General features: G+C 39.9%; 1 protein-coding gene across 1 annotated transcript in view; it reads right to left on the bottom strand.

The window, feature by feature from the left end:
* Positions 1-5,076: 5,076 nt before the first annotated feature.
* Positions 5,077-19,076, bottom strand: part of nos1 (nitric oxide synthase 1 (neuronal)) — a 58,774-nt gene continuing 44,774 nt past the window's right edge. The window contains exons 21-29 of the mRNA XM_053654144.1: positions 17,097-17,290; positions 15,353-15,522; positions 11,618-11,828; positions 10,813-10,900; positions 10,319-10,440; positions 10,063-10,211; positions 8,292-8,486; positions 6,828-6,946; positions 5,077-5,988 (exon numbers count right to left, since the gene is read on the bottom strand). Of these exons, the coding sequence (XP_053510119.1) occupies positions 5,973-5,988; positions 6,828-6,946; positions 8,292-8,486; positions 10,063-10,211; positions 10,319-10,440; positions 10,813-10,900; positions 11,618-11,828; positions 15,353-15,522; positions 17,097-17,290 (1,264 nt within the window). The 3' untranslated portion in view covers positions 5,077-5,972. The remainder of the gene's footprint in view (positions 5,989-6,827; positions 6,947-8,291; positions 8,487-10,062; positions 10,212-10,318; positions 10,441-10,812; positions 10,901-11,617; positions 11,829-15,352; positions 15,523-17,096; positions 17,291-19,076) is intronic.

Below are 19,076 nucleotides of genomic sequence, written 5' to 3'. Positions count from 1 at the left end.
AATTCATTTGTTTTTGCTGTACGTTTGGGTTTGAGGTCAAAAGATGACTATTTGAAAAGAGTTTAGATTTTCGGCTTTTATGTCCTGGAATTTACATATAGGACTTTAGCAGGGGGAGAAAAGTGGAAGGTTTTAGACTGGCCAAGTCAATCACCAGACCTTAACCTAACTGAGCAGCATTTCACCTCCTGGAGAGGAAACGGAACAGAGACCCCGCCCCTGAAACAAACATCTGAAAAGAGGCTGTGGTAAAAGCCTGGAAAAGCATCACAAAAGAAGAAACCAACAGTTTGGTGATGTCAGTGAGTCGCAGGTTTGATGCAGTTATTGCAAGCAAGGGATATGCAACCAAATATTAAATGTTATTTACTTTCATTTACGTCAAGCCTTATCTGTTCCTATACTTTTGCTCACCTACAAATTGGGTGGTCTGATACAAAAGGTTCTATGTTCTGTGTTGTTTAACACGTCTAGATGAAAATACCAGGAAATAAAACTGAAATCCTAAACTCTCGTCTCATATCCATCTTTTGATCTCAAACCCAAATGTCTTTGGTGTACAGCACAAACAAAACCGAATCGGCCTTGCCGTTCCAATAATTTAGGAGGGGAAGCTTTAACCAGTCCTTCCCTCATCAGCATCTCGTTCTTTCCCAGTCTTGAAATTAATAAGACAAAAAAAAAAACCAACACAGCTTGTCGTGTCATTGAAGACGCTGAGATCGCAAACTCCTCCATCTTGAAGACTCCCATGGTAGAAAACCTAGTGACTGTTACAAAGCACTGACACTGGAGACTCCTTTACATGATAAACCAACTTTAACTTCATGTCAGTGATTATACACGTTTGTTCAATAAACAAACAACTTTTATTAGGAGTTTTAGATGATGTGGAGCAGCCATCATACAAGTCTCATCAAGTGTAAGTTGCTACTATAGAAATAATAACATATTAGTACGAGAGCATTAATATAAACCTGTGATTTGCCTTGGAGCCGGAACTACTTTCAGAGCTGAGATTCTAGAAAACTAATCAACACCTAATCGAAATCAAGAATTTACCAAAGCAGCAATAAAAGACATGGCACTACAACTCATGACATATAAATGTTATTTTATTATTAAGTAGATGCAAAGTATTCTGGAATATGCAATAAAGAAAATGCGTTAAAATGGCAAACGCTTCAAGGTTCATGTGTTGCACAATTTGCAGGTTCACAGCAGTGACTAGAGTTCTTTTTTTTTTCTTTTTCGTTTAGCAGCAGCGGAAGAAACAAAAACGAAAAACAAAGAAATAGTCCCTCGAGCTTTTTTTCTGTCATGATAGTTGACTAGACACAGTGCTGAATAAGAGGAACAGGACACAGTGGAGTCATGCATTTGCTTCAGATTCTCCAAAAGCAAAAGGAAAAATTAGAGACTAGACATCAGATCTATATCCCCCACCCCATCTTATTTCTAAACGAGCAACATTTGACCAAACCAAAACCCCAATACAGGACCCATAATCAAAATACATTCTTAAAAAAATTCCCATACAGGTCGAATATATTGATGTAGCCTCAAAACATGTATATATAATTAGCGTATATGCACTTTTTATATCATAGAATGGATGGAAACAATCGGTCGCAAAACAGCAATGACAAACAGAGATGCTCGTAACGAAACAAAACGAGTTCATTCAAGAGAACTTGATATTTTGGGTAAAATTAGACTTCAAGGATTTATGATGATACAAAGTAAAGCACGGCCAAAGAAATATATGGCAAAAAATATCACTATACTTGAAAAGCATTTGATTTTTTTTATTATTATTATTATTATTACCATTTATAAGTATGTAACTGAATGCAAGAAAAAATTATATATCAATAAAAATAAAAAAAAAACATCCAATATCTTCTTACTATGAGTAATCATGAAGATCAGGGCTGAAGCTAAAATATTCTTGATGCAATTGGGCAGAAGGCTCCTATTTTTTTCTTTTTTGAGAATATATAAAAAGCAACATGAAAATTAGATAAAACATAAACAAACTAAAATAGATCAGTAAAGGAGAAAATGTCTTCTTTTTATTTTTGCACTTTAGAGAAATGATAAACATGTCATTTATTAACCAAGCCATTATAGCGCCTGTGTGATGGTCTGGTTGTGTGACATTAACTGAATTTCCCTCTGGGAAACTCTGGTGTCTATATATCTTTCGAAAAATAATCTCCAGAACGCCATTATGTCGTAGGAGTGTAGGGAAGAGCCTTCGATATGTCTCAGAGCCCTTGGAGGAAAGATCTAGTTATGTAATTATTGTTGATTCCTCAATGGATTCCATGGCAAAAAATTTAAATAAAATAAATTACAATTATGAACGTATTGCCTTCACACACCTTTTAAAGACGATCGCAATTCAGTTATACACTTTCATTCTAGATCAAATCTTTTGTAGCTCTCAAATTGATATTAGCACTGACCTGTCATGTCATATATTTTCTGCAACATGTTAGATAGTCTAGTAAATTAAATGTTCATAGGGTTAAATTAGGCTTGCATAGGGTCTTGGTGACGTCTGACTTAAAACTACGTAAGCATTTACGAAGGCTTATTCCAACATCTAGAGTCACAAAAAGACTGCTTTTGTCCATTTGTTGTCAAATTGACATAACGCCTAAGTCAAGTGACCTAACACTTCCTGATCTGATTTAAGTTACAATGACAGATGACTTTGTAGCTCACATTAATTCTGGTACAGTTCCCTCTGAAACCATTGGAAAGGCCAGGCCAATTCATCTGTTTGGGCTATGCACCAAAGACATTTAGGTTTGAGATCAAAAGATGGATTTGAGATGAGAGTTTAGGATTTCAGCTTTTATTTCCTGGTGTTTACATGTAGACGTGTTAAACAACATAAAACATAGAATCTTTTGTCTCAGACCACCCAATCTGTAGGCGAGAAAAGGAAGTATAGGAACAGATAAGGCTTGAAGTAAATTCAAGTGAATGACACTTAATATTTGGGTGCATATCCGTTGTTGCAATAACTGAATTAAGCCTGCAACTCACTGACATTTTGAGTTAGCAGTGTGTTTTGGATCGTCGTCTTGCTGCATGATGAAGTTCCTGCCGATTCATTCGGATGCATTTCTCTGTAAACTGGCAGACAAAATGTTCCTGTAAACTTCTGAATTCATTCTGCCGCTACCATCAGGAGTTCCATCATCAATAAAGATTAGTGAGAATGTTCCAGAAGCAGCCATGCAAGCCCAAGCCATAACGCTACCTCCACCATGTTTTACAAATGAGCTTGTATGTTTTGGATCATGAGCAGATCCTTTCTTTCTCCACACACTTTGGCCGTTCCATCACTTTGGTAGAGGTTCATCTTGGTTCCAGAACTTTTGTAGCTCGTCTCTGTATTTCTTTTTGCGAATTCCAATCTGGCTTTCTGATTCTTAATATTTCTGCTATCAAAGTCTTCTTTGAACGGTGGATTGTGAGACCTTCACCCCTGCCCTGTGGAGATTGTTGGTGATGTCACTGACTGTTGTATTTGGATTTATCTTCACAGCTCTCACAATGTTTCTGTCATCAGCTGTTGTTATTTTCCTTAACTCACCCATTCACTGTCTGTTACTCAGTGCACCAGTGGTTTCTTTCTTTTACAGGACATTCCAAATTGTCATATGGTCTACGCCCAATGTTTGTGCAATGGCACTGATAGATTTTCCATCTTTTCTCAGCTTCAAATTTGGCTTGCCTTTCTCCCATAGACAGCTCTCTGCTCTTCATGTCGGCTTATCCTTTTTAACAACATATGCAGTCTTCACAGCAGAAATTGAAGGCTAAAACCAAGAGTAGATGTTCAGAGCTATTTACCGTTTAAAAAAAATCAATCTAACAGGACACACCTGGGTAACAAGAAACGCCTGTCAGTCACATGTTCCAAAAAAAAAAAACATTCTTGCTCACCTACAAATTGGGTGGTTTGATACGTGCTGTGTTCTATGTCGTTTAACACGTCTACATATAAATACCAGGAAATATAAACTGAAATTCTAAACTATCTTCTCTTATTCATCTTTTGATCTCAAACCCAAATGTCTTCAGTCTACAGCAAAAACAAATGAATTGACCTTGCCGAGCCAATAGTTTCGGACGGGACTCTATATAGGAGTCATATAATAATGATGATGATGATGATGATGATGGCATCAAAAACAAATTCATACTGATGTAGTGACAGACACTGTGTAGTATAACTAAAAGCAAATCTTAAAAGCAGAGATATGAAGAACTTTTTTACATAATGGACAGAGACGATATACATAACTCGGTTATTACATCGTAATGATTGATGCTCTGCTACATGATTGTGTTGTAAAGCAGGTTATCATGCCTGAACACTGACCTACAACCTACAGTCAGCTGACATTACCTTCTATGTAGGGAATAAAACATGACAAGGTGTTCTGTTCCCCCTTCCTATCACACCTCTCCATCGCTCATTATTTTTCCACTAACAGTACATCCCGAAGTGTTCTATTCCTCTTACACCACAGGAGGAAAAAACACTGGAGAGCTCCTTCCATACATGTTAAATAAACGAGTCCTAACAGAAAACTTTACCATATCAACAATGAAACGTTTTCTTTGTTAAATAAGGGCACTTTTTTTTTTTTTAAACACTTATTAGTAAGCTTAGATTATGTGGAGCCGTACAAGTCCATGTAAATGAGCTGTTACTATAGAAAGAACATATTAGAGCGAAACTTTTTAGAGACGCTGTAATAGAAAATGAAATCAACACCTTCTGACCAATTAGAGTCAAGAATTCAACAGGGCTTTGTAGAAAATAATAGTAAATATCCTCAAAAATGCCTGGGACAACCTTAATTTTGTAAGAATCCATTACTCGACAGAAGCAGCCTTGAGGTCAAATAATGCTGTTGGAATGCTTTATAAATGCATATGCAATTTTATGTTAATCGTCATAAAAAGTTTATGTACGAGTTGTGTATGGACACTGTGCTTAAGTAAAGTATTACTTACTATTCTTTCAGTTCTTTGTTTTTTTAAAAAAAAAAAAAAAAGAACGACTGAGACAAATCCGAGAAAACACATAGACAACGTGCAAATGTATCACAAAAGCGTTTGACACAAATAATGCCATTCTGAGATGGAAATCTCAGCCTGGCAGAAAACGCTAGATTTTTCTTCCTCCATCCCTTCACCTTTCTTTCACAGACGACCGACTCGAACCAGACACAATATGCTGACTAACAAAAGAGCAGATTTTTTTTTCTTTTCTTTTACGAAATGGTTCTGTTGCACTCCAGTTTGGTTGAATGCACTCATTTGTGATGAAGATCTAGCATCGGTGCTGAAGCTGCCACTATTTCAATCGGAAATCACAGAGCATGCATTTAAATCAGCATTGATAAAACACTCTATCAGTGGTGGCATTTGTAGTTCCTGATCCATACACGATATGATGCGCACAGTGACTAAACTCAAAGCTAAACCATTTATCACCAACACATAATACTTATGTTTATACATGATAATATATCAGGACTTGACATCGTGGGGTCTCGGTCATGCATCCACAATAGGCAGATTGAATTCAGGCGCCTGATGTGCACGGCTTATTTATAAAGAAGAAGGGGGGGAAAAAAACGACATGTACATAACGATACATGAGATAAAAAGTGCATTCCGGAAAAATTCCCAGCGAAGAAAAGAAAGAAAAAAAAGTAATTAATATTATAAATGTTAATTCCGACCACACAAATGCAGTAAAAACTACCAAAGAGTCAAAACATAAGAACCTGAAAAAAAAAAGACAAAGTTGGCACAGTTTTCTTAAGTAGCAGTTGTTTTTGTTTTCTGTCTTTTTTTTTTTTCTTTTTCGGGGTGGGGGGGTCCTTTTTCATTGTTGCTCCTGAACTCCGGAAATCCGATAACAAAACGGGGCTTTATGAACAAAACACCCTGCAATAAACAAAAGACAAAAGAAAAGAGGACAATTAAAACAAGGTTCATCCGCCAGTGCGAGGACTTTGAAGTGACTCGTCTCACAGGAAGCACGGGGGTACGCGCTAATTGCTGCGTTCGGCGCGCAAGCTCTCACAAAGAGTGCCGGGTGAACAAGCTCTTATCTGCGCCGGCACAAGCGAGACAGCTGCCGTAAAGGAGCCACTCGCTCAGCACTAATCCTGTTACAGCACTGTTCTACTCGACAGCACTGTTCTCCATCACTGTTTCTATAGTTACGGCTAACATGAGGCTTCGGAGGTAGCTGTGCTTATGTCAAGAGCGCAGAGCACTCCTACTGGAAACACATTCCCCTCCTTCCTCCAGGTTTCTAACGCAGGGGCAAGATATATACTCTGCGGATACTAGTAGGAATCCATGGAAAATGCTAGTTGTGGACAAATCCTAGCAACTGGAAAAGTGGCACTATGCACAAGCTAGTTATTGAAAAAGCTAGCTAATTTGTCATTTAGTTTAGAAAGATAATGAATTTTTTTCGTCAGGAATATAATCGGTTCCCTTCAATATGTTGACAAAGTACTAAGAAAATCTCACAACATGTAAAATTACACTTTAATTACACGTAGCTGCAACTATAACTTCTCTAACTTCCACGTGCAATATTTCAGCCATATTAAGAAGGACAATATATCCTATTGTTACGTTGTGGTGTAACACGCTAGCATATATAGTCCGTTACAATAGAACCTCGTGGACGGTAAACGTAGACCTGTCAGCATCATGTGAAATAGAACAAATGAGATATTGAACCAGACTAAAGAAAGAGAAACACTTACTCATCTGAGTCTTTCTTGCTCTCTTCGATGTACGCGATGGACTCTGACCTCAGCCGGTTCGTCACCTCGTAAGTACGCAGAGTAACGCCAAAAATGTCTTCGTGGTAACGATTTTCATCCTGCATAAGATATGAAGAGACACAAGCCTATGTCACAAATTCTGCTTCTCTTATTAAACTAGGTTCACGGGTTGTGAAATTACACAATAACATTGTCATTTATAAAAGATTATAAGCAGCGAAAGATTCAATATGATATGATTTACAGCTGTTTTGAAGCACTGTGATATAATGTGATATTTTTGTGCAAACAGTTTGATTTTAAATCAGAAAAATATGTGAAGCAGTTTAACAATTGAGAGCAAATAGGCCACGCCTCCTTCAGTTAGATTGAAAGGCAAAAGGGCACACCTCCTTCAATGCAAATATCGGGTAGAGAGGCCACATCATCCTTGGGACTGAAAGGCATAAATGCCATACCTCCTTCAGTGGGACTGGCCAACACAGAGGCCACACCTCCTTCAGTGAGACTGACCAACACAGAGGCCACTCCTCCTTCAGTGGGATTGACCAACACAGAGGCCACACCTCCTTCAGTGGGACTGACCAACACAGAGGCCACACCTCCTTCAGTGAGACTGACCAACACAGAGGCCACACCTCCTTCAGTGGGACTTACCAACACAGAGGCCACACCTCCTTCAGTGAGACTGACCAGCACAGTGGCCACACGTCATTCAGTGAGACTGACCAACACAGAGGCCACACCTCCTTCAGTGGGATTGACAAACCCATAGGCCACACCTCCTTCAGTGGGACTGACAAACACAGAGGCCACACCTCCTTCAGTGGGACTGACAAACACAGAGGCCACACCTCCTTCAGTGGGACTGACAAACACAGAGGCCACACCTCCTTCAGCGGGACTGACCACACAGAGGCCACACCTCCTTCAGTGGATTGCCAAACACAGAGGCCACATAATCCACACAATTAATTTAAAAGTAAAAAGTGCTACGTTATTTTCTGCAAATGCTGTGAGCAGCCATGTTGATTTGATGTCACATGCTGAACTCCAAGTTGAGAAGACTGTGTGTGTGACTGAGTTAACAAGTAGTGGGGCGTTTTTTCTAGTCAGACGTCTGAAATTACGAGTTACAACCTTTAGTCAAATGCAGCATAACAGGCATAGAAGCCACACCTCCATCACAGCTATGTTGCAAGGACTGAGACAGAGCAGTGTATCTTTACACCCAAACAGTAAACTACTTTAATCAAATATCAAGAAGAGGTAGTCGCCCGGTTACCACTAAGCACCGACACCGACACCGACACAATAAATGACTCTTATTTTTCCTGCATTCATATGGATGTAATTATTACATTTGGCTCCATGCACTGCTAATACATTTAACACAATTACTCTGGAAGATCAATTAAACTAGCAATCTGAAGCAGATCTGACCCTCAGTTTGCTGATGTAGAACCCAGCATCCTCCAGAGGCATGTTGCCGTGTAGTTTGATGATCTGCTGGATGGTCTTCAGCACGTCTCCAGCCATGGTCACGTCCCCACACACGTAAATGTGTCCCCCCTCCTCTTTCAAATATCGATACACCGTCTCAGATAACTGCTCGCGAAGGACGTCCTGAACATATTTCTGAGGAAGAAAAAGAAGATGTGAAGATAGAAAGGGAGAAAGATGGTAATGAAAACCTTGAAAGTGTCAGTGTTGGTGATAAGACCATATATATTACACTGAAGAGAAGACCTTTTGCATCATCACTGTTCCCATTCAACAATTTTATACTGTGAATGAGACACCTGTATCTTTCATTCGGTCACATTTCATGGTGTTGTTTTCTTCAAAGCGCTCATATTTTTCAGACTATATCAAACTTGCCCGTGTTATACAAGGACACTCGTATTGGACACGTGTTCCAATATGAAAACAGTTACCTGTATAGGCAGCATTTCAGAAAGACGTCTCATTTAGAACCTGTACGAGGTTGATTATTCTGACCACATATGAGAATGGTATTGGGTCTCCATCTTAGCGTAGCAAATCCCATAATCCTTTTAAGTGCACAAGTGGCTCGACAAATATGGCATGGCTTTCCAAACTGTCACTCCAGCTGAGGAGTATGTTTACAAAAGTAAATGAATTGAAAATGGTCTCCTAGCTTGTTAGCTTAGCTTAGTTTGGAGATAGCCAAAAGCTGTTCTGAGGTTAAAACAAGCCAGCTAACGTAACATGAACAAATCAATTGCACATTGTGTGAAACTGCAATACTGTACAGATTGGTTGTACAGGGACGTGTATGGGGACAAGACCAGAACAACACTCAATCCAAACCAGAATGAGCACAAAAGCAACTAGGACAGTTTGAGGACACAAGTGATCAAGTAGTGTTACACAACTACATATTCATTTTTAAACATATTTTTAGTAAATTCAGAACTTTTTCCCGGTACATTCTGGTTTGTTGCGTGTTGGAAGGTGCCTGTGTGAACATATGCTCATCCATGATGATGGCTGTAGGTGTTCCTAAATCATCAGAACTAAAATAAATAAGTGAGCAGTGCTTTTGAAACATCCATCCATCTATCCATCTTCTATACCGCTGGTATAGGTCATGGGGAACCTGGAGCCTATCCCAGGAAGCATCGGGCACAAGGCAGGGTACACCCTGGACAGGGTGCCAATCCATCGCAGGGCACAATCACATACACATTCACACACTACGGACACTTTGGACACGCCAATCAGCCTACCATGCATGTCTTTGGACTGGGGGAGGTAACCGGATTACCCGGAGGAAACCCCCGCAGCACGGGGAGAACATGCAAACCCCGCAAACACAGGGCCACGGTGGGAATCGAACCCCCGACCCTGGAGGTGTGATGCGAACATGCTAACCACTAAGTCACCGTGCGCCCCGCTTTTGAAACAAATGTTACAATTTCCGTATAATAACAGTTACACTATACCAACACCCCAACTACAGTCACGGGTGTTCTTTAATCTGAAACCTACCAAGGATTCCTTTCAGTTAAAATGCCCCCAAAAAGACCGGGACCTTTGAACCATACAGTTACCAAGCCAGTTGTCTCTATAAAGGAGCACAGCTACTCTAGTCCAGTTTAATCATCTTGAAATGAACAGAATTACTGCATATTTCACTGAATTTCACAGGCCTTTGAAAATTCTTCTCAGTATTTCTTTATGTTTTTACCTTTGGTCTTCCAGGCTCTCGTGAGTACGCAGTGTAGAGTTCTTGAAACACTTCCTTGTTCTTGGCCTGGATGGTCTCCTCCTTGTAGATGTGGTCCATTTGCGATTGTCGACAACCGAACACCAGGAGCATTGGGCAAGACTTGATGCCTGTTTGATGAGATCCATAAAGCACTTATTCTTAGTCGCATCATGACTGTGTACTTTCTAGAAACTGTGTCATGGATGCTCAAGGGAATTTCAGGTTTAAAACTTGCCTTTATTTTCAAGGTCGTAAAGTCTCTGTTGCCAGAAGCTTCTGAAAGGGGCGATGCCTGTTCCTGGTCCAATAAGGATGCATGGGACTTTGCTGTCCTTTGGCATGCGGAAGGTTGGGGCTCTGGAAATGAACGCAAACTTCTCATCGTCAAACAAATAACAAATCTGATTTATTAAGCTGTGATGACTAATTTTACTGTTCATCTCCAACACTTAAAGGCTGTATATTTATGTACTGATCACAAAATTCAGATTATTTGGCTACGTTACGGGTGCAGTTATAAAAATCTTTACACTTTTTTTTTTAACCAAGCAGTATTTAGGAAATGGCTAATATTTCCAGTCCTGAAATTAGCTCCACCCACAGTGGGTGGCAAATTAAAAAGCATTTGTTGTGGTTTCAATAGACCAGGTGGGTCAATTGGAGAGAACTGCTCCTTCAACAGAAAACAATCCAAAGTAGACATATCACCGATATGGAAAAGATCGTTACCCTCTGACGAAGCACGGCACCATTTCGTCCGCCTCCAAGCTGTTGAGCCAGGACGAGCACACTCCGTGGTGTATGGGACCGGCTCCGTCTGCACAGAATTAAACATACACTTGTTTGACTGAACACCTCTCCAGCACAGATCTGATGCCTAGTGATTAAGCCAGCTGGGGTCTCACGGAGCATATCTCAGATGGATTGGGATGGCTATAATTTAACCGGCAATTATGCTATTATGTACATCATTTGATGTTTACAATGCATTTAGTGAGAAGGGCGAGGAGAACGAGTGGAGGAGTGCGAGAGGTCACCTCATAAGTGCGAGAGATGATTACCATCTTTATTTTGATCAAATCAGTCGTAACAAATCAACTAAATGATCCAGTTTCTGGCAAAAGAGCTGCTGAAAGTGAGAAGGCTCTTAGCGTATTGCACTTCATGTAAAATTGCCAGTAATTGCTAAGTTCCAAGAACAGCAGTCTGGACTCAGTGACAGGTTCAATGGGCGTATAAGAGTTTAGAAGTGCCATTTTTTGTTACATTGATCTATGTATTCTAAATTTACTTAATTATAGCTTTATAGGTTGACAGGGATATTTCTCACTTAACTGGATAGTACGTATTGCCAAAAAATGAACCATCTTATTTATTAGTTCACTCCTTCGTAGTGAATACCTAGTTGTTTTGTTTTGTGTTTTTGTGTGTGTGAGATTCTATTTTTTGTTTTGTTTTGTTTTACCATTTCGGACAACCCCTCTCTAAATCCAATGGACGTCTGTAAGAGTTTGCGAGGTTCAAACGGTCTTACCCCGAGTGCGGTAGGAGACCACAGCCACGGTGAGATGGATCTCGCCTGGGTGGAGGTCTGGTGAAGAACTGATGGAGTAGTAGCGCGGCTGGAGCAGGGGTAGCTGGGTAAGGAGAAGTGTACAGGGCACCTGCAGAGATGGAAACTCCTCTAAAACCTCCACCATGGTGGGGTTATTGTACCACTTCCACTCTTCATACTCCTGTAGACCCTGCATACACACAAACACGACAGTGTGATAGAACACCGTGAACATCATTGTATTTATTTGTTTGTGTGTTTGCTATTTACGTATTTTTTTTGAGAAACATTCTCATTTAAACGCTAGCACATTGAACAACATTCTAAACTCTGGATGACACTTAGGACAATTTTTGTATTTAATTTTAATTTAATATTTGTATTAAACACCTTCATACTAATACTTGGTAGAACCTTGATTTGCTGCAACACCAGCTTTAAGTCTGCTTTGCGATGTTTGAGAGTGATTTTCACCCATTCTTCCTGGCAGATTTGCTCCGGGTTCTTCAGGTTGGTTGGATGCAGTTTGTTGAGTGCAATTTTGTTGTGTGCCACAGATTCTCAATGGGATTCAGATTTGAACTGTGACACCTTTATGTTTTCACTGACTCCTTCTCCAAACCTTTAGTTTTTTATTTTTATTAGTATTTTTAATCTGTATTTTGCTCCATCAATTCTCCCTTCAATTTTGATAAAAAACACAGGTTCTCAGGATGAAAAGTGTCCCCAGAGCATGATGGTGCCACAACCATATTTCACTTTAGGGATGGTGTTATTTAAGGTACTTGATGGCTTGCTTTTAATTTGCGGCACACATAGCACTTTCCCAAATACTGTATCTCAATCTGGGTCTCATCAAACCAAAACCACACATCTTCACTGGTCACTCTCATGGCCTAGTGAAGTATGGTTCTTCTTGAGCAGTGATTGATTTTCTATCCACGCCTCCCATTCAGTCCTCAATTATGCAGAGCTCTTGAAATGGTTGTCTGGTGCACCTTTACTCCACTCTCAGCCACTGTACTCTGTAACTCCTTCAGAGTGACTGTTGGCCTGTCTTGTATTTGTATTTGGAATCTGACCGATTCCAGGGGGTTGGAATACTTTTGCAAGCCACGCTATCGAAATACTTCACTTAAGTAACTGTTTCTTCAGCCTTGAAAAACTTTAGTCCGATTTCCCTCCATAAATATGAATGGTACAGTACTTAACATACCCGCTTTGTTCTGTCATGAGCTCATATGCATATAAATAGACCCAGTATTCTCAGGTGCTTGCACAGCGATTATATCTTCCACACTGGCTCCAATTTAAAACACAGCTCCAAGAGGATGACCCTCTGGATTTGAACATGGATCATATGTCTGTCATCATCATGAGCCAAAAAGCCCTTGTGGTGAAGTCCTCAGCTTCACAATTGGCATTGTGCCCAAAAAGCGCCAACGCATCTATTGTCCGTTCTTCTCCCACACCAACACACCACTTTTTGTAGCCAAAACACACTCATGACTTTATTGGAAAGGACTTCACATGTATTTATGAACAAGGAATTATGCCTTAAATCTGATTGGAGCACTTAACTCTGTGGTGATATCACTGAAAAGCATTCAAGTTTTTTGGAATTTGGGACACATGCCAAAAGCGTGTGTACACATTGGTAAGGTTATACATTTACTGTTTCCGGTTGCAGACGGATCGGTGCAGCATCAGCAGTTATGCGTACATTGTACCGGTCTGTCCTGGCAAAGAGTTGAGCCAAAAGGCAAAGCTATCGATTTACCGGTCAAGCTACGTCCTAACCCTCACCTACTGTACATTAGTGACCGAAAGAATGAGGTCGCGGATACAAGTGGCGCAAATGAGCTTCCTTTGCAGGGTGGCTGGGCTCAGCCTTAGAGATAGGGTGAGGAGCTCGGACATTCGGGCGGAGCTCAAGGTAGAGTCGCTGCTCCTCTGCATCAAAAGGAGCCAGTTAAGGTAGTTCGGGCATCTACTGTAGCTAGGAAGCCTTCTGGATGCCTCCCTGAGGAGGTGTTTCAGGCATGTCCAATGGGGAGAACACCCTGGGACAGACCGATGATTAGATGGAAAGATTCAATCTTTTGTCTAGCCTGGGAGTGTCTGGGCATCTCTGTGGAGAAGCTGGAGGAAGTGGGTAGGGAGAGGGAGGTCCCTGCTTAGACTGCTGACCCTGCGACTTGGACCCAGATAAGCAGAAGAAATTGGATGGATGGATGGATCGATGGATATTTTTACACAAGTTTAAAAAAAATTCTATTAAAAAAAGCACCAAAAAAAACAATTTAGAAAAAGAATAAATCACAGTTATGACATGACAGGGTGTGCTGTTACAGAAAAATCAACGTTGGTCGAAGTTGTTCAACATTTTTTCTTTCTTCACGTACTACAAAAATGCAGCTTGTCACGTTACTAAGAATCCTGTTACAGCTTTACCTCTGTGTCTGACTGTTACAAAGCGCTGACACTGGAGACTCCTTCCAAAAATGGAAGAGACTCCTTCCATCTGTCTTTCTTAAACATCGACACGTTTCCTTTTAATCTGTTTACTATATGTGCAGTGTCCAGCATACAAGTCAATGTGTTATTATAGAAATGATACCTTATAAAAAAAAGAAGCTTAACTTATTAATATAAACCTGTAATTTGCATTACAGTGAGCACTACTGTCGGAGTCGCTCTTATAGAAAATTAATCCACACATTCTGATCAGTTGCATATCCCAGCTTGTTAGGAAGCTGGGGTCAGAGAGCAGGCTATGGCAACCTTGGAGTATATAGGGTTAAGGGTCTGGCTTGGTGGTGCTGGGTCTTGAGTTCCCGACCTTCTGATCACTAACCCAGAGCCTTGACCATTGTATATAAATAATATACATCAGTGCAGCACATACAAGAATAATGAACACAATTAATTTGTAGGCTTTTGAACCACTAGCACAAACAGAGGAGAACATTTTACAAACACACCAGTTCAAGTTGGTTGAAGTTTGGGTCAATGTGCTCTGGGATTAACCTTAAATGTTCAAAATGTGTCTTTGAATCATACAGAATTGAAGGCAAGCCTAAAATGAGCCTATAATAATATAATCATTCATAGACAGCTCTTGCAGTCCTCTGCAACATGCATGCTGCAGGAGTGAACATATTCATTCTCTGCTCCTCTCCAGCCATTCCCATCGCTTTGGCTTTTCTCTTTCCCTCTATGTTCCCTTTACCAATCATTCAGTCCTTTCCTTCAGAGTCAGCTGAACCAGAATGGGGGTGACTCAGAGCCTTGGCAGCCATTTTTAGCAACACTGCGCCGAACTGCAAAGCCCGCGTTACAGTGGGAGGAAGTGAGAGGGAAATATTTCTGAGGCAGCAGAAAATGGCATTGACACTGAGTGATTGGCAAGGGGAAGCGAGACAGTTGGAGGGGTAATGAAGGATCTGACTGAGAAAATTGCTGCTAATTTGAAAAGCAAAGCCGGAGTCATGTGCGGCGGAGGCGGCAGCGTCTTTAGCCGCGCGCAGAGGAAGTGTCGGACAACGGATCGGAATACATTAATGAAACGAGTAAAACTGGCAAATTAGGCTGAAAATAAAAAAAAAATACAAAAAACCCCACACAACACTCTTTCAAGAGGTTTTTGCGAGATTGAACTATGATCGCATTGCATGCGTTGTTTGATCGTTTGTTTGCGTTTGTTCTTCCTACCTTGCTGAGCACTTCTAGTCGCTTCCTCTGTTTCTCGTTGGTGGCCAAAAGAGCGAACTGTTGCAGAAGCAGAGGGCTGGGAGAGGTCGTGATGTCCAGAAAGTATTTAAACGCTTGATAAATGGTGCACGGAGGAATCCGATTCTCATCCATCCAGTTACTGATCACTCCTGTGGAGGAGAGTAAATGGAGGAGAGTAAAGTTATGTTCAAGACTGCAAAGAAGAAAGACAGTCCTAATATCACTTGCATTGAGAGCAACATCAAATGGTTAAGAGTCAGATATGCTTTCATACACTTCTATAATGTGTACGTCTGAGATGAGGGGATCGTGCCTGGGCCTGCCCTTTGCATTTCTGTCTAGACTGTATTTAATTATTGAATAAATAAACACAAATGAGCGACTGACCTCCTGCATCTAGACAGTGCTACATACTGAGAGGCTGAGATAATTATGGTCCTTATGAATTTATGTTTACGCCAACTAGCAGGTTGCATTTCCAGCATCTCTGATTTGCAGTTCTTTAAAAGAGACAAAGATGCACAGTATGTTGTCCCTTATACCATAATACACTATACCATATTAGATACCATTATATTACTGTTGAATTCTCGATTCTGATTGGCCAGAAGGTGTTGATTAGTTTTCTATAGCAGCAGCTCTGAGAGTCACAAGTTTAGATTAATTCTAATATGTTATCGTTTAATATAAACCGACTTTTTAAAATGTCTGTAATTGTTAATATGGTGAAGTTTACGGTAAGGAGGCATTTATTCAGAGTTTTTATAAGGAGTCTCCAGTGTCAGTGATATGTTATAACAGTTCAAGATAAAGCTGTAACTTAAATTTTTTATTATATTTTTTTTTCCAACATGGAAAAAGTTCTCAAGATGGAAGGATTTGTGGTGTCTGGGGGGAAAAATAATCAAGAGAGAAATAAAGAGAGACGCTGGTGAGGGAATGAATGTTCTTCTATATCTTCTATAACTTAACTGATAACATGTTGATAATAACTAACTTGTCATTAAATGCAACTATAAATGGACAAAAAAAATGATGTATCTTTATTTAATTTATTAAAAATATAATCACTAGTTATTATATCGCTGTGGTATAAGAGGAATAAAACACTTCGGGATGTGCCGATAGAGCAACATGATCAACTTTCAGGCAGTAACAGTGACACTGTTGATTATTTTCCCATAGCAGCGCCCGGACTCGTGTTTTATTCCTTACATAAATGAACACAAATGTACCACTTAACTCTTGAATCTAGACAGCTCTACATGCTGAGAGGCTGAGATAATTATGCTCTTTATTCATTTATTATTTAACCTACTGGCAGAATGAAATTCCAGGTTGCATTTACAGCTTCTCTGCTTCTCAATTCTTGAAATAGGAGAGGTTGATGAGATTAAAACTTCCATGTCTTTCTATTTCATGTAAACTGATATAAATTTCATTGAATATGTTAATATTTTGTACTTTGTCCTGATACCTGGCACATTTCCTACATTCGTGGTTTGTATAGAGGTCAATTTACGTCCACCATCTTGGCTGGTTGTGTATAGAGTGGCGATTAGACACATTTTTTAATAGTTGGTCTCTGTCAAAATGTACCACATCCAACTGTAGTGTCTTATTCAGGAGAATTCGATCAGCTTTGGTCCTTGCATCCTCTTCGGACTGACTAACTTGCCTAATCTGTGATGAAGAATCTACCTGTCATCTACTATGTCATTACCCAATGCTGTGTTCCTCTCCTCAAGAAACTCCACCCTCACGATTTGATTGACAGGAGGCGCATCCTCTAGTTTGTCGATCAGAGCTGTCACCAGGTCTTCGTTGTTGCCGGGGAAGATGCCCAAATGGTCTCCAGGCAGGTATTTGAGACTCTCGTGGTTGTTGGCGTGGAGCTGGACGTAGATAGTAGATCGACTAAGAGTCAGGAGAACACAACATGCAATTGTGAATGGTTAGAGCGCCGCTAATGGGCCTCCGTTATCTTTTAATAAAGTTCTGTAAATGTTTTCGTTGGTCAAACGAAACTAAAATTCCTTCTAGATTTCCAAACGTTTTGGTAGCAACTGATTTTTTTTTTTTTTTTACATTTAGTGACCCATACGAAACTCAGAAAGCTCACAGAGAGCTGAAAATGTCTGAAAATGTCTGAAAATATTGACCAAGCACCTCCTAAGCTCGGCATGCGCTAAATCCTCCAGCAATGCAGCTCGGCCATTGCAGCGAGTCTTCTACAATAGATACACACGGACTCTTCCTCCTTCTGAAGAGCGTCATTACGTTGGTCCTAATTGATTGGCTAGTTTTATTTGTTCATCGATAGCAAACATGTTTCACAATTTAAAAAAATAATTAATTAATTAAACTCATGTGTATAATTGAAATAAATAACAAAATCTAAACCCGACAGCTAAATCTGTATATAAAATTCTACTAACTCATCAGCAATTATTTTATTTGTAGCTAAACAATGACATTACCGTCCTCAGTTGACATAAACCCAGGCGCTCTTGTAGGACACGAACTAGATTTTCATGAATACCATATTTCTTGTGTTAATGCTCTTGTATTCAGCTTGATATACTGTAAGAGGCTCACTGTTCAGCATTATGAGCCGTGTTCCTGCGTTTCTGTACTTTGCACTTAGAGAATGAAAATGTAAGCACTGAACAAAAATGCTTCTCTCATGTAACCCCACCTCAAATCAGGGTCATTGGAACATTGGATTGAAAATGAGCACAGTCAGTCCACTGCATCATCAGGAAAGATGTCATTCCGTCCCTACAGCAAAGGTTTGTAGAACCTTTATGAGTACTTTGTTAGAAAATGTTCAGAAATAGACATTTATTTATTTGTTTGTTGTATTTGCAACAGCAGACATCAATGCACATCATTAAACCGTGATTCACTACAGACAACATTTGCTTGTTGAGAATTCTTACTGACTCAGATGACGTAGTCTGGTTGGGGGAGGAGCTAGGTCTCCACAGCTGCAATGAATCATTGATTAGCCACCTATGTTTGGTGTGTGTGTGTAGCAAGCAGTTGAGGCAAACATTCCTTTTCCTGGAATTGCTGTGTGCATGACTTTATACCACCACTGCTATTGTCAAATAAATGATCATTGGATGAGAATGGGCTTTATTGTGTTTTAATGGACAGACCATCCTGGTGGCACCTTACCTGAACAAAATCCTTCAAACATCACTTTCATTGCTATCTCTAGAAAATTGGATATTTCTTGTACGTAATTCGTCCTTCACACAGACCTAAATCTGCTTCTGAACATCGTGTGTTTCATACCACCTGGTTGTAACGTTTGTTGGAGAATTTTGCTTCACTGGGTTAACTCTTTCATTTAAAAAATTTGTTTTTATATGATGGTTCTTTCAATAGCTAAGTTTCCATTCATGTATTTTTTGGGATATCACATTAGAAAGAAAAAAAAAAACACTGGATGCAAATAAAATCTCCAAAAATGCGCATAAAAAACTTGCGTACTCAATTGAGGAGGATAATTTTTTTTTTGTTATTCGTTTTTGATTTGTTTTTATACATTTACTGAATAAATTGTTCGATGCACATCAAAAAACTCAGGTGACTTTGCCCCAACAAATCATGTGCTTGGATAATTGACTCAAAAAAGTACCAATTTCGGAGAGCGAGAGGCGCCAGTTTCCCCGGGAGTGACGATTTTATTCTT

Source organism: Ictalurus furcatus, chromosome 22, assembly GCF_023375685.1.
Source record: "Ictalurus furcatus strain D&B chromosome 22, Billie_1.0, whole genome shotgun sequence".
Taxonomy (NCBI): Eukaryota; Metazoa; Chordata; class Actinopteri; order Siluriformes; family Ictaluridae; genus Ictalurus; species Ictalurus furcatus.
The sequence above is the reverse complement of the archived record's forward strand: the minus strand, read 5'-3'. Positions and strand labels throughout refer to the sequence as shown.